We start from the raw sequence: 15,729 nt of genomic DNA, 5'->3' as shown, positions 1-15,729 counted from the left end.
GGGGGCAGTGCGGGGGACAGTGCGGGGGCACTGTTCTTCAGGCAGTGGGGGGTTATGGGTGGTGCTTTAGCAGGAAGATGACTGACAGCTGGAATGAGGTTTCTTATTGGTCCAGGATATTTGCCTGGACCCAGAAAAAGGCGGTTCTGAAGACAGTGGCCAGGGCTCTAAAGTAACTGTTCCTTCTTATAACCCCAAAGGGTCCCAACCAGAGGTGTTATGGAGGTAGAGGCAGGACAGGGTAGCTGTGTGTTCAAGCTGCCACCATCCCAGCCCTGTCCTCTTAGTGTCCCTGAGAAAAGCTGTTCCCCTCTGCGCCTTGTTTTTCCCATCTGGAAAGTGAGCAAGGTGGACCATGTAACCACATGTGTGTGTGTGCGCGCGTGCGTGTGTGCGTGTGTGTGTGCGCGTGCGTGTGTGTGTGTGTGTGTGTGTGTGTGCAGGTGATGCGTGGTCAGATGAGAGAGTGGGAAGAACAGCTGCCCCTCCCCAGAGCTGACTCCGAAGGGAGGCTCCACGGAGGTTGCTCCGTGATGTGCAGGTCCCTTCGTGGCTGGCTGGCGTGTCACGGCTGAGGAGTGCGGCGGCCTGGGGCAGTCCCTGTGCTTGAGCACCTCTCCGGCTGTTACCGCTTCTCTGCTGTGTTTCTCCTCTGCACTGAGGCATTCGATCTCTCAGAGGCACTTCTTGGAGTAGAGCAGGCAGGGAAGGTCATGCTGCTCGGCAGAGTCCCCAGAGAGAGCGATGCTCAGGGGCTGCTGTGGCCACACTGGCCCAAGAGGCAGCAGCATGTTGTGAGCCTGTGGGCTGGGGTGACCGCCCCAGGAGTCAGAAACACTCCGCTCTGAGCCCTGCTCTGCTTTTTACCAGCTCTAAGGCCTTAAAAAAACAACATAGATCCTCTCGGCCTCAGTTTCTTCCTCTGTAGAGTAGGGATCAAAGCAGCATTTTTGTAAATCTTCAATGACATAAATTCCCCCTGAAGAGCTTGGCACAGGTATTTGCCATAATCATTGTCATTGTTGTTTTCTCTTCGTAATTGCGGCCTCTTTGTGCTTATTCATAATCCCTCTCTGGTTTTTTTTTTTTTTTTTTTGGAGACGGAGTCTAGCTCTGTCGCCCAGGCTGGAGTGCAGTGGCGCGATCTTGGCTCACTGCAAGCTCCGCCTCCCGGGTTTACGCCATTCTCCTGCCTCAGCCTCCCGAGTAGCTGGGACTACAGGTGCCCGCCATCTCGCCCGGCTAGTTTTTGTATTTTTTAGTAGAGACGGGGTTTCACCGTGTAGCTCAGGATGGTCTCGATCTCCTGACCTCGTGATCCACCCGTCTCGGCCTCCCAAAGTGCTGGGATTACAGGCTTGAGCCACCGCGCCCGGCCTCATAATCCCTCTCTAAGAGGCAGAACTGAGCCCCATATTTCCTCGAGGCAGCTAAACTGACACAGAATAGTGTCATCTCGGGTGCTGCTGCCACTGCCAATACCGCCGCCACCATCACCATCACAGTCATCACCATCACGTGACACCATCATCGCCATCACCACTATCACCACCATCACCACCACCACCATCACGTTCACCATCATCACCATCATTACCATCACATCACATTCATCCCCATCACCATCCTCCCTATCACCATCACCATCACCATCATCACCATCACCACCACCACCACCATGATCCCCCACCAAATATTATAGCCATTGACTTATTTAACAAAACTTTATTAACCAACAACTTTCCCAGCCCTTCCCAGCACCTTTTCAGGTGCTTGGATACAATCATACCTTATTAGCATCCCTCCTGTCCCTGTCATCATTTTCTGTCTCCGTTGCTAGATAGCAGGGTGGACTTGGAAGCCTTTTGGTATGTTCTTATAGATTCCGGAGCTCTCAGAAACCTCTGGCAACTGCAGGGTCAGCATCTGAGTCTGTGAAGGGTCTCGGAGGGGACTCAAAAGCAAGGAGAGCAGGCTTTTTCCCGTAGGGCTCTAACCCTTTGCTCCCGTGCAGAGTCTGGGGTGTGTTCTGGTACCCTACATCCCCTGACCCCTCTAAAGTAGACTCATGTTTAAGGCTTGGAATCCTTTTGTGTATGTCAGAGTCACTTGAAGAGCTGGTGAAGATGTCTGATGCCAGGTTCCATCCCCTGAGACTGACTCAGTGAATCTCAGGTTGGGTCCAGGAGCTGTCACTTACCAAGCCCCCATGGGAACTCTGATGTTAAGGGACTCAGGGCCAGTGTAGCTTGTGGTGGCCAAGATGAGCCCCTTGCCCTTTGCTGCCCGGTCCAGCCGGCATAGCCAAGTGAAGCCTTTCTTCTCCCTCTACTCTGCAGGCACACCAAAATGAAGACAGCCACCAATATTTACATCTTTAACCTGGCCCTGGCAGACACTCTGGTCCTGCTGACACTGCCCTTCCAGGGCACAGACATCCTCCTGGGCTTCTGGCCGTTTGGGAATGCCCTGTGCAAGACAGTCATTGCCATTGACTACTACAACATGTTCACCAGCACCTTCACCCTGACTGCCATGAGTGTGGATCGCTACGTAGCCATCTGCCACCCCATCCGCGCCCTCGACGTCCGCACATCCAGCAAAGCCCAGGCTGTCAATGTGGCCATCTGGGCCCTGGCCTCTGTTGTTGGTGTTCCTGTTGCCATCATGGGCTCGGCACAGGTCGAGGATGAAGGTCAGTGGGGTGTTCCCTCCTCCCCTCACCAGGCTCTCCACGGCTCCTGGGTGGCTCCTCTGGGCCCACTTGCCCTCCACGTCTCCTGGGCCCACTCTGACCCCACTTCTCTCCCTGCAGAGATCGAGTGCCTGGTGGAGATCCCTACCCCACAGGACTACTGGGGCCCTGTGTTTGCCGTCTGCATCTTCCTCTTCTCCTTCATCATCCCCGTGCTCATCATCTCCGTCTGCTACAGCCTCATGATCCGGAGGCTCCGCGGAGTCCGCCTGCTCTCAGGCTCCCGGGAGAAGGACCGGAACTTGCGACGCATCACTCGGCTGGTGCTGGTGGTGGTGGCTGTGTTCGTGGGCTGCTGGACGCCTGTCCAGGTCTTTGTGCTGGTCCAAGGGCTGGGAGTGCAGCCAGGCAGCGAGACTGCCGTGGCCATTCTGCGCTTCTGCACAGCCCTGGGCTACGTCAACAGCTGCCTCAACCCCATCCTCTATGCCTTCCTGGATGAGAACTTCAAGGCCTGCTTCCGCAAGTTCTGCTGTGCCTCTGCCCTGCGCCGGGAGGTACAGGTGTCTGACCGTGTGCGCAGCATTGCCAAAGATGTGGCCCTGGCCTGCAAGACTTCTGAGACGGTACCGCGGCCCGCGTGACTAGGCGTGGACCTGCCTATGGTGCCCGTCAGCCCGCAGAGCCCATCTACGCCCAACACGGAGCTCACACAGGTCACTGCTCTCTAGGCTGACACACCCTGAGCCCTGAGCATCCAGAGCCTTGGATGGGCTTTTCCCTGTGGGCCAGGGACACTTGGTCCCAGAGGAGGACCTAGTGACATCATGGGACAGGTCAGAGCATTAGGGCTACCTCCATGGCCCCAGACAGACTAAAGCTGCCCTCCTGGTGCAGGGCTGAGGTGACACAAAGACCTACCTGGAAGCAGCTGCCGTGCTGCTGGATGGCCGTGACTGGAGCCTGTGCCCCTCCCTGCCTGTGCTTCACGTGACTCTTGGCCTCTCTGCTGCTGTGTTGGCAGAACCCTGGGTGGGCGCACACCCGGAGGAGGAGCAGCGGCTGTGTCATCCTGTGCACCCTACGTGCTGTGTGCTGTTTGCATGGCAGGGCTCCAGCTGCCTTCAGCCCTGGGACGTCTCCTCGGGGCAGCTGGACAGGCTTGGCGCTGCCCGGGAAGTCCAACAGGCAGCTTTTCTTTGGGGTGGGACTTGCCCTGAGCTTGGAGCTGCCACCAGGAGGACTTGCTTGTTCTGACTCCACCTGTGCAGCCAGACCACCCCAGGAGAGTGTCCAGGTGGGCTGGCCGTCCTTGGCTGCAGACCCCGAGCTGGTCCTGGGCCAGCCACACCTCTGAAGGTTTCCTGTGTGCTGCACGGTGCAGGCCTCATCCCTGACTGCAGCTTGGCTCTGGGTCCAACCCCCATTTCCCTTCAGGAGACCAACGGGAGGCCCTGGCCCATTCCCTCCAGCAGTGCAATGAACTGTCATGCTGTGGACCGGCAACCAAGCTCTGCTTCTCGGTGTGTGGCGGGTGTCTCAGGAGGAAGACGCCGCGTGACCACATGGGCGGCTCTGTTGTTCACAAAGTAGAGGCCTCATTTTCCTGGTCTTGACTGCTGTTTGGAGCAGGGTGGGAGAAGATTCTCTGGGGGTCTCCACATCCTCCCAGGGGGTCTCCACATTCTCCCAGGGCTCCCCTCACAGCCTCTCCTTTGCTTGAAGCCGGAGGTCAGCGGCCGTGCAGTATTTTGGGGAAGCTGTGTTGCGGGAAGGAGAAGCCGGTGACCACAGCGGAGTCCTGCTCTGATGACGCCTGCTTCATTTACAAGCCTCAAGATGGCCCTGCGTAGGGCCTGAACTTGCTGCCCGACGAGAGGATAGCTTCACAGCAGAGCCAGCATGAGGGGTGGGACTTGCCAGGGCTTGCTTGAGCCAAACTGTAAGCGCTGTGGTGGCTGCGAGAACACTGGGGGGTGGGAGGGGGTCTCTGTACCTCAGGGGATGCCCTGCTGTGGTCACCCAGAGAATCACCATCCCTGGTCTGCAGATGGAAGCTGCAGGTTGGTGACTTTGCAAGTGCACTTCCTACAGACGAACTATTAAAAGACCTGCAACATTGAAAAAACTCATTTTTTCCATCAAGACTTTGGCCAGGTAACCTTAGGCTCCTGCCAAGAACAGTAAGTGATGGCCATCTCACCACAGAGCCTGGGCTGCTCCTCCAGCTCTGGGGAGTCTAGGCCGTGGGGACTGTCCCTGGGGAGGCCCATGCTGTCTGCGTGACATCTGTGGCAGGAGTCTCTGAGAATGGGAGCTGCCTAGCTACAGTGTTTTCTTGCCAAGGCTAAGTGTTTTGTGACTCTGTGCTGACGTAATGTGCATCTTCACGTATTTATGCATGTGGCAAGCGTTACTTCCTGTGCACGCAGCCAGCCCTGGGTCTGTCTCTGGGGTAATGAAAAAGGACCCTAATAAACACCTGCTCACTGGCTGGGTACTCTTCATAACAGGTGTTTCTGGCTCCTGCCACCTGGGGATTTGCTTTTGGGGTGACTTTTCTGGGATTAACACGTGAGTGGGAGGAGGCTATGGGGTTTAGGCTGAGTTCTTGCACTTGTCCTGTGCTGCTCAACAGGCTGGGCTCTGTCCTCAGTGAAGGGTCCTCCAGTAGGCTGGAACCCTGGGGAGAGTTGAGGCCAGTTAACGGTGTGTTGGCTGGGCTGTTACCTTTTCTTCAGCACACACAGTTTCTCCCTAAATAACCGATGGCCGCACCTCTCCCCTGCCCCTGGAAAGAGAGGTTTCCTGAGGATCCAGTGGGAGGAGGCTGCTCCCACCCAGGCTGCAGGGTTTTCTTTCCCCTAGTTCATCTCAGAAGAACCCCTGCTCCTGCTCATTTCCCCTTCCTAGAGCAGATCTGAGGGGAGTGTTGATGAAGGATGAGCAGACAGCCTCCTCTGGGGCTGGGCACACTCTTGCCATGGACATCTGCCTCCTGGTTCCTGTTTGGCCCAGTGCAGCCCAGGCTGACCTGCAAAACAGAGCAGCTTTGGAGGGTGGGCACCGGCACACTCCAGGCCAAGGGCTTGTCTCCAGGGCATGGGCAGATGGGCAAGTTCTGTAGGGTTTTATATAGGTTTGAATGACAGACACTGTCTTATCCTGGACGGCTGTAGCAAAGTACCATAGATCCAATGGCAACAGAAACAACAGACGTTTATTTCTCATGGTTCTGGAGACTGGAGATCAGAGATGAGGTGCAGGCACAGTCAGGTTCTGGGAGAGACCCGCTCCCAGGCCGTAGAGGGCCGTCTTCTCACTATATCATGACATGGGTTTGAGAGCTCGAGAGCGTCTGTTTCCTAAAGGCACTCATCCCATTCAGGAGGACTCCGCGGTCATGACCTGTCATCTCCCAAAGGCCCCCTTCTCCTGATACCATCAGCTTGGCGGGTGGGATTTCAAAATACGAATTTTGGAGGAACACAAATAGCTCATAACAAACACATTGCCATTAAAGCAAAAATTTGGCATCAAGGGACAATTTGGGAGGGACAGGCTGCACCGGGGTAGTTACCCTGCCCTTGGGCCCGGGAGATGGTGTGGGCTTGGTGGAAGAGGCTCACACGTGGTGCTGTCCTATCCTCGGGTGGGTGTGGATCCAGGGCTAAGCCCACAGCTAGTGTCGTCCAGAAGGAGCCAGCCAGACAGGGGCCAGGAGCCGTAGGAGGAGTTGCGGGGTGTTGGAGGCTGACCAGCTCCCTGGCTCACCCCACCCTTCTTCTGACCGCACCCTGGGTCTCCTCTCCAGCCCCCGGCTCCCCCAGCCCACCTCTGCTGTTGGGCTTGGTCAAGTCGCCTGGCTTTTCTGAGCCTCAGTTAACTTCCCTGTGCAAAGAGGACCTCAGAACCCTCTTTGTGGGGTTGTGGGGACGGCTGGGGCGTCCGGGAGGGTCCGGGTCCTGTCCGACCGCAGAAGGCCGGGGTTCAGCGGCGGCGTCGGACCCTCCCGCCAGGGGGCGCTGTGGGCTCACGCGGGCCCAGCCTCGGGCCCCAGGGCGCGGCGGTGGGAACCGCGGTCACTAGCGGGGTCTGAATGTGGGTGGCGGGGCCAGGCTGTCCCTGGGACCAGGAGCCCAGAGCGTGCAGACGTGGCGGGCTGAGCCGCTCAGTGTGGCCCCTGCCCCGCGCCCACCCCGCCCGGTGTCAGGAGGCCCGCCCACCTGCCCCTCCCTCCTGGCTGGCTGGGGCCTCCCCAGTCCTCGGGGGTCCTCTGCTGCTCCCTGGCTGGTTGGTGGTCTGCAGACCCTGTGGCTGTGCCTGATCTGCCTGGTCCCCGAGAAGAAGCTGAGGATCCCATTGCTGGACTGTGGATGGGGACAGGAGCCGCCCGAGGTCAGAAGGGGTCTGGGTTCTTTGGAGGAATCCTGGTTGGCGCCTTCTCTGCAGCAGAGATGGCCCGCTGGGGCCAGAGGGCAAACTGGGGGCCGGGTGGGAGACCTCGGCCCTGAGGGCTGTAGGGGTCCTCGTCCTGGCGCTCCGTCAGCGCCCCCGCCCCACCCCGTGGGGCTCACTCTCAGCCCTGCCTGCGCACACTCCCACTCCCGAGCCTCTCCTGCCCGCCCCTCATTGTTCGCTCGCTCATTACGCCTCACACCTGGCTTGGAGCGGGCTTGGAGCGGGTGTCTGGGAAACCGTCTCACTTGTCTCCTCAAGGGGCTCCGGGGCACAGTAGCAGCGCGCAGGCACAGTAACAGGCTGCTGCTTTGCGAGGTGTGACTGCAGCGCAGCCAGGAAACAAATCCAGGGACAGCTTGTTCTTCCTGCGGTGTGGGTGTTGGTGGTGGCGTAAAAATTGTCCACAGGCTGGGCTCATGCCTGTAATCCCAGCACTTTGGGAGGCTGAGGCAGGAGGATCACTTGAGCCCAGGAGTTTGAGACCAGCCTGGGCAATATAGTGAGACCTCGTCTTTAAAAAAAGATTGCCTGGTGTGGTAGCGCACGCATGTGGTCCCAGCTACTCCAGAGGCTGATGTGGGAGGATTGCCTGAGCTCAGGAAGTCGAATCTGCCGTGAGCTGTGACCGCACCACAGCACTCCAGCCTGGTCAACAGAGTGAGACCCCTTCTCGATTTAAAAAAAATATTGAAGCAAAAGAAAAATAAACAGTCTACAGCCCCCAAGTGTGGGCTGGACCTGTGACTTGCTTCCAATACACAGAATGTAGTAGAAGGGATGGCAAGTGGCTCCAGACACTTGGCCTCAAATGTGTTGAGGCGTCCTCTTGGCTCCCCCCTGGGTCGCTGGCTCTGGGGGACCCAGTGCCATGTTTTGAGGACACTCAGCTCCTGAAGCTTCCATGTGGTGAGGAGCAGAGGCCTCCTGCCCGTAGCCGCGGGAGGGAGACTTCTCAGAAGGAGATACCCCAGCCCCTGCCCAGGCTTCTGAGGGCCAGGGCCTTGGCCAACGTCCTGACTGCAACCTCAGGAGAGACCCTGAGCCAGAACCACCCAAAAAGCCACTTTAATTCTTGAACCACAGAAGCTGTGAAATAGTAGAAGTTGTTTTAAGCTGCTGAGTTTTGGAGAAATTTGTTATGCAGCAACAGATAACTAATACAATGTTGTCAGGGAGGATAAGTGTATGGAGACAGCCTTGGCGTGTTTGGCTGGCTAGCACGGAGGAGAGGCACTGATGCAGGCCTGAGCCGAGGGGGCTCGACAGGCAGGGCCCTTGTGGCCTGGAGAGCTGGAGTACTTGGTGGATGGGTGGAGGTGGGCGTACACCCTGGAATGCCTCGTGGTCTGGTGAATGGTGGGTCCTGTGTGCCCGCTGGACAGATTGATCAGAGCTCTGGGTCATGAGGATGGAAACCAACCCAGAGCACTCACACCTCACTGCCAGGCTGGAATACCAGGCATGGAACCAGCTGAGAGCCATGGGGCCAAGAGTCGGGGCCTGGCCACAGCACACCTGGGACCAGCCCCTGGCCCCTCCCACCTGACAGCTGCCTGCACTTCATTACCACCCTCACCCTGCCCCCACCAGAGTTTCAGCAGCTCCTGCTGGCTGATTACAAGCCCCTGGCCACACCGCGGGAGAAAGAGTTCCAGGTGCCAGCCTGTCCAAGTGACAGATGGTCCCTAGGCTGTGGTGGCCCAGAGGTCCTGGCAAAAGGGCCCTGTACCCTCTAGCAAAATATGAGAGGACCATCGGCCACAGCATGGGGAGTACAGAGGAGCACAGGCCATGGCATGCGGGCACGGCGGGGACGGGCCTCCTGCTGGAATGTCACTGGGGTTTCAGCCCATGAGAGTGGATTCCATGGTCTCATTTGGTGCAGGTGTCCTTGGCCTTTGCAGCCACACAGCACTGCTGCTGTCTGAGGCGCCCGCACTTGCCACTTCCCAACCCTGTCTTGGGGAGAGACTGTGCGACATGGCGCTGGCCCAGGTCGACACCATAGTTCAGGTCCCTTCCCTCCCGACCACTGTCATTAGGGATCCTGAGTCCCAGAGCCTTCCGAGGCGCTTGTCCATCTGTCTGTCTCTCGTGGGTAAGTGGACTCAGGATGCTTGCTGTGTTGGGGCCTTCTGCCAGGACCTGGCTCCCTGCTGCTGTCCACCCAGGGGCTGTCCAGGAAGCAGAGACATGGAAGATATATGCCCACAGCTGTCTCTGTAGGTCTGGTGGCCAGTGTTTGAGGGTCTGTGTCTCACTGTGTGGAGAAGACAGCACTGGGATGTGAACAGGACGGGCACCCCCTGAAAGAGACAACCTGAACTGGGTGGTAGTGGGGGTGATGGTGGGTGCTCAGGCCCCTCAGCACCCGAACAGGGTACAGAAATTTTTCCGGAAGTTGTCGTCTAGAAAGGCGTAGAGGAAGGGGTTCAGGCACGAGTTGGCGTAGCTGAGGCTGGTGATGACGTAGGACATGCTGATGACCAGTGGGGTCTGGGGCAGGTCTGTGGTCAGGGCCACGACAGAGGCCAGGTGGAAGGGCGTCCAGCAGAGGAGGCACACGGCCAGCACGACGAGGACCAGGATGGTCACCTTCCGCCTGGCCTTGCCTAGAGCCTTGGCGCCAGAGCAGAGCCGCACGGCCCGCAGCCTGCGCAGCAGGTCTGTGTAGAGCACACAGATGGTGCACACAGGTACCACGAAGCCCAGGACCAACGTGTAGACACGGCTGGCCTTGAACCAGACCCGCTCGGGCCGCGGGAAGCTCAGCCCGCAGCTTGGGACCTGCAGCTCATTGCTATAGACGCCAGCAAAAGAGAAGAAGGGCAGAACCAGAACCGTGACACCCAGCCAGACACACAGGCTGGCGACCTTTGCCCCCCGGTAGGTGCGCCAGGGCATGTGGTGGGACCGCACAGTGGCCAGCACCACCAGGTATCGGTCCACGCTCATCACGGCTAGGAAGTAGATGCTGGAGAAGATGTTGTAGTGGTCGATGGCCAGCACCAGCTTGCAGAGCAGCTCCCCGAAGGGCCAGTGCTGCAGCAGGTGCTCTGCGATGTTGACAGGCAGTACCAGTGTGAAGAGCCCATCGGCGATGGCCAGGTTCAGGATGAACACATTGGTCACCGTCTTCATCTTGGGCGCCCTCAGGATTACAAGGATGACGGCCGTGTTGCCAGTCAGGCCCACGGCACAAATCCCAGAGTACACGGCGGGCAGGAGCACATAGAGGAACGGCAGCGGCTCAGAGAAGGTGGCATTGTGGCCGGTGCCATTGTCCTGAGAGATGTTGGAACCCATCTTGGGGAGAGAGAAGGAGCCCCTGCTGTCAGGGAGCTCTGGGAGCCCAGCGGCCTGCATTGTAGCTGGGACCGTTGACAATTTGTGCCCTGGGCAAGTGGGAGGTGCCTTGGAGTTGGGTATCTGGTTGGGGGCCTCCTTGGGCTGGATTCTAGGAAAGAAAGACAACCAGAAACTTTGAGACCTGGCTGTCTGTTAGAGCATGGCCACTCCAAGTTCTCTGGCAGAGACGGCGGCCACTTTGCCAGGTCAAGGACATGGGGCCAGAGGGAGCCTGGTGGGGTGTGTGGGGGCCTCCTCCTGCCTCTTCCTGGTGATACTTTAGCAGATCCGTTCCCTTCTCCCGTAGAGAGAGCTGCTGGCCAGCCTCCTGGGAAGAGGAGACGTGGATCTGCCCCTGCCCCAGCAACCCGCAAATGCACAGGCTAAGTAGACTCAAGAGGTCCCTTTGAAAACGCACCTCCCAAGCTCGTCTCTGGCTCCCTTGAATCTGAAGGTCTCTCCCTCAGGGGTCGTGGAGTCTGCACCCTCCCTCACACCCTCCCGAGAGATGCTGCAGACCCTGCCGGTGCAGCTACTTTCTCTCCACTGACCTGTGCAGTGTTTCAAGTCCAGAAGTTGGCAGCCATGGTGTGTTCCTGTTTTTGGCCAGTGCAGGCAGTCGCGGGGAGGTATGGTCCTCACTCACAGACCTCCCGCTGAGGTTTCAGCACTTTCAGGACCTGCCCTGCTGGCTGCCTCAGCCCCGGTGGTGAGGTTCGCAGCCTGGTGCCTGTGCTGATGCTGGTGAGGGAGGGAGGCGGATCCCCCTCGCTGACGTGGAGCCTGGAAGGCAGGCCCCACCTTCCCCTGAGCTGCAGTAGCGCCTGCAGTCGGCTGTCCCAGGGTCTCCTTAGCACTCACTTACCTAGGCAGACTCCTCAGTGGGTGGCTGAGGCACGTGTGCGCCTGTGTGTCAGGAAGGCACTCCATACAGGGGCCTCTGGGTGTGCCCAGGTCTTCGGGTAGAGGGCACTGAGGGCGTCTGTGCCTCTGTCTGGGAGTCACTATGGACTTGGGCACCTTTATCTGCGTACATGGGTGTCTTGGTGGATCTTGTGCCCCACGCTGTGCGTGTACATGGTGTGTGCTTGTGTGTGTGTGTGTGTGTGTGTCCCAGTTAGGACATGTACATGGTGTGCCTGTGTGTCCTGTGTGTGTGTGTGGGTGCCAGTTAGGACATGTACATGGTATGTGCCTGTGTGTGTGGGTACCAGTTAGGACATGTACATGTGTGTGGGCCTGTGTCTGCCTGCATGGGGGTTTCTGTGGGTGAGCTCTGCGTTGTATCTGAGTGTGTCTACATGTCCTTGGCTGAGTGTGGGGGTCTGGGGGGTCTGTATGCCCTCAGGTGGAAGCAGAACTTGTTGGCCACAGGCAACCCACCTTCTTTTTTTGTCTTTTGCTAAAAGAGGAACTCAACCTAGGCAAGCTGTGAAAGGCTGCAGGGAAAACGTTCGCACCCTGACGTGCATCTCTCATGCCGTCCTGCAGAGATGGTGAGTGTCGCACTCTGCTCTGGGTTGGTCTTCGAGTCCTTCCCTTCTCCCCGCTTTTCTTCCTTGCTGGACGCACCCTGCCTTATTCAACTCCCGTGTGTGCAGCTCGGCGGCTTCTGGACATGCTTTGCAGGCAGTGCCACAGCTGACACGAGCAGTCGCCAGTCAGGGCTGTTCCTCAGCGGAGACGTGTTGGGTCAGAGGATCTGTGTGTTTTCTTTCCTTTCTTTCTTTTTTGAGACGGGGTCTTGCTCTGTCGCCCAGGCTGGGGTGCAGTGGTGCTATCATGGCTCACTGCAGCCGTGACCTCCCTGGGCTCAGGTGATCCTCCCACCTCAGCCTCTCAAGTAGCTGGCACTACAGGCATGTGCCACCATGCCTGGCTAATTTTTGTATTTTTTTTGTAGAGACGAGTTTCACCATGTTGCCCAGGCTGGTCTCGAACCCCTGAGCTCCAGCCTACCTCGGCCTCCCAAAGTGCTCAGGTTACAGACATGAGCCACCGCACCTGGTCACTGTGTGTTTTCAGTCTGGGGAGATGTGGCTGCCCATCGAGACCGTGCCCTCTGCCTGTGGGGTCGCAAGACTGTCACCCCACACTCACAGTCTGCCTTCTTTCATGAGAGTTGCTCTGTCAAGTCTGTTGGTTAGGACAGGAGCCTGGGCAGTCACCCTGAGTACCCTGATGTCACCAGCCTGAGGGCACACTGTGGATGGGCCCCGAGCTACCCTTCCATGGGCTATGCCGTGTGGATGTTGGATCTGGGGTCAGGGAGCCCTGCGGAGATATCTCACACTCCTCTTCAGCCAGAGTTTGGGGATGGCGGTGGGGGGTCTACGGGTGTGTCTCGACGGAGCCTGGGGCTGGTGGTAGCCACAGTTCGTCCCATTCGTGGAGCTTGAGGCCCCTGAGGTCGGGGATGGTGGTTAGCAGCCATGAAGAGAGGCTGCATTGGGGCTGAATTTTGTGATTCGGGGTGTTTGTGGGGTCAGGAGGGGTCAGTTCACAGCTCCTGGAAACCAGAGGCATGACACAGAGAGGCCAGGCCTGGCATGTGGTGTCCTCGTCCTCCTTGGCCCTAGTGGCCCAGCCATTGACCAGGGTGTAGGCTGGGCCAGGCGGTCACTGGTCTTGGCTGGGGAGCGACCGACCATGGCCTCAGCACTGGGCACTGGGAGAATGTCCGAGGCCTGGTGTCACCGAGCTGCTGTCCTGGGGTGGGGCTGGCCACACTGGCCTGATTCTGGGCCTCCCTGGGGGCATTGCTGGGGGCCTCTCCCTTCCCATGCATTTTGGGAGGGGCCCAGGCTAGTGCTGATACCTTCCTCTGCCCAGTGCCCCCGTGTGGCCTGAGCTCTTGGCACCCCTCCTGCTCTTTGCCCTGCAGGACACCGACTGCCACCCACACCTTTTTCAGAGCAGGGTGTTCCAGGAGGGTCTTCCCTTAAGCCTCAGGAGTGGGGAACCCAGTGTCAGGGGCATCCCTCAGACTACAGAATCTTCCCATGCAAAGGTCCCACCGTGTGTGTCTGGCTTCCTCTGAAGCCAACCATGAGTCTGGGTCCTCTTTTCACTCCACCGGTGTCTGGTGACTCTGGGAATCTGAGCCCCTCCCAGACTCTACCTCTGCACTCCTGAGCCTGTCCTGAAGGCTGGTCTGGCACCACAGCCCGCCGGTCACATTGGAGGTGGGGTGGGCATGAAGGAAGGGATGGGACCTGAGGGCAGTGGGGATGGGGGAGACTGCCGGGTGCAGAGCTCAGGACCCCGGGGAGGCCGGTTGGAGGTGTCAGGTCCTCCCAGCCACAAAAGCAGCAACCCCAGGAGCCTTTTCTTCCTCCCAGAAGCACCTTGCTTATGCCCACTGCAACACCAGGGCCTGAGCTGGGGGTGCTCCCCTGTCTGTACCCCCAGCCCTCAGGGCTCAGAAAGGCCCTTTGCTCTGTCTGTGGGCCGGGCATTGTTCCAGCCAACTGTGACCTTGTGAGAACATCGTTCTGTGGAAATGATTTCCATTTTCAGAAATAAATTGGCCTTTTCCAACGAACCTGTGAGGCCCTTTGGATGTAGAGAGGAGAGGCCAGGGAGGGAGGGAGCCGTGCTCAGCTCTGTCGGGCAGAACGATGGTGGGGGCCACTGGCAGGGCACATCATCTGTCCGGGGTGTGGGGTGATGGAGTGATGGGTGCCAGTCAGTGTGCATCTGAGCATCCTGTGGGGCTGTGTGTGGGGGTCCTGCAGGGACCCGAAGGAGAAGCAGACCTACATTTATGTGCGGCTGGGCACAGTGACACTGTACCCCTCGGGCAGGGGCCAGGGAGAAGCACCAGGACTCTGAGACAGCTAAGCAACATATAAGCATGGCTGTGCTGGCTTTATTCTTATTGCCACTTCATATAGGTGTGGCAGCTGCCCTCCGTCTGTCCCTCAGTGAGCGCTACAACTCGGATCTTCAATGTGCATGCATATATGTAGCAGACATACAGACCCAGAGGTTCATACGGACTTGTGTGCGCATGTTGACCATCTCCTCTCTAGCCAGGCAGGCCCTGGTAGGAGGGGTGGATTCTGCCCTGCTGGCCAGAGTCCAGGCCTGTCTGCCCTGCTCTCTCTCCTCCATCAGCTCTCCAAGATGAGCCTCAGCTGTGGCTGTGGCCATGCAGGGTAAGTGCTCCCAAGAGGCCTAGGCCATTAGGACTAGTGAGAGGGCCAGGTGTGGTGGATCACACCTGTAATCCCAGCACTTTGGGAGGCCAAGGTGGACGGATCACCTGAGGTCAGGAGTTTAAGACCAGCCTGGCCAACATGGCGAAACCCCATCTCTACTAAAAACACAAAAATTATTGTGGCCAGGCACATGATGGGTGCCTGTAATCTGTAATCCCAGCTACTCCGGAGGCTGAGGCAGGAGAATCACTTGGACTCGGGAAGCAGAGGTTGCATTGAGCCGAGATCATGCCACGGCACTGCAGCCTGGGGGACAGAGTGAGACTCTGTCTCAAAAAAACCCAGAAAAACAAACATTAGCTGGGTATGGTGGTGCACGCCTATAGTCCCACTGCTTGAAAGGCTGAAGTGGGAGAATCGCTTGAGCCCAGGAAGTCAAGGCTGCAGTGAGCCGAGATCGCGCCACGGCACCCCAGCCTGGGTGATGGAGTGGGACCCTGTCACAGAAAAAAAGAAGACCAGCGAGAGGCCCAGGCCTGGCCTTCTCTAAGTAGGTAACTGGGCAGCTTAGCTCTCTCAAGAGAGATAAGTGATTCAGGGCCAGTTTCTCTGAGTGGGAGGTGAGTTCTCCAGGGAAGCTGGGAGAAAACACACTTTATTTATAAAACTGGGAAGGGACCATTTCTCATTTAAATTCAGGGTTCCCCACCATGCCTCAGGGTACCCGCTGCCTCTCTCTTCCCCCTTCCAGTCAGCAACGAACTGTCCCCAGGGGAGGACATGTTAGACAGGGCCATAGCCACCGGGCACCTTAGCTCAGGGCAGATGAGAGGGGCCAGGGCAACCAGACTGGGTCCTCAGCCATCTCCCAAATACCCTACCTTGGGCGCTGAGTCATTCGTCCACTGCACACATATTTGCCTGGGAGGACTACAGTGAACAAAGGGCCAATTCCTGCTCTCGTGGGGCTGGCCGTTTGGTGGGGGAGGCAGATGGTGGGTGAAATAGTGCAGTGCACTGTGGAACAGGAGGAAGGGGAGCTCTGGGGGGAGCAGGAGGCCA

General features: G+C 58.2%; 2 protein-coding genes across 3 annotated transcripts in view; one reads left to right on the top strand and one right to left on the bottom strand.

Annotated features, from left to right (window-relative positions):
- Window positions 1-5,205, top strand: part of OPRL1 (opiate receptor-like 1) — an 18,605-nt gene extending 13,400 nt beyond the window's left edge. For both annotated transcript variants that reach the window (XM_011934421.1, XM_011934422.1), the window contains exons 3-4: window positions 2,340-2,695; window positions 2,816-5,205. In XM_011934421.1, coding sequence (XP_011789811.1) covers window positions 2,340-2,695; window positions 2,816-3,339 — 880 coding nt within the window. In that variant the 3' untranslated portion in view covers window positions 3,340-5,205. The remainder of the gene's footprint in view (window positions 1-2,339; window positions 2,696-2,815) is intronic.
- A 4,315-nt stretch (window positions 5,206-9,520) lies between these two features.
- Window positions 9,521-10,522, bottom strand: NPBWR2 (neuropeptides B/W receptor 2). The gene has a single exon (XM_011934419.1). The coding sequence runs from the start codon at window positions 10,520-10,522 to the stop codon at window positions 9,521-9,523; it is 1,002 nt and encodes a 333-aa protein (XP_011789809.1).
- Window positions 10,523-15,729: the final 5,207 nt, after the last annotated feature.

Source organism: Colobus angolensis, unplaced genomic scaffold, assembly GCF_000951035.1.
Source record: "Colobus angolensis palliatus isolate OR3802 unplaced genomic scaffold, Cang.pa_1.0 Scaffold136, whole genome shotgun sequence".
Taxonomy (NCBI): domain Eukaryota; kingdom Metazoa; phylum Chordata; class Mammalia; order Primates; family Cercopithecidae; genus Colobus; species Colobus angolensis.
This window is presented reverse-complemented; position numbering and strand designations above follow the sequence as displayed.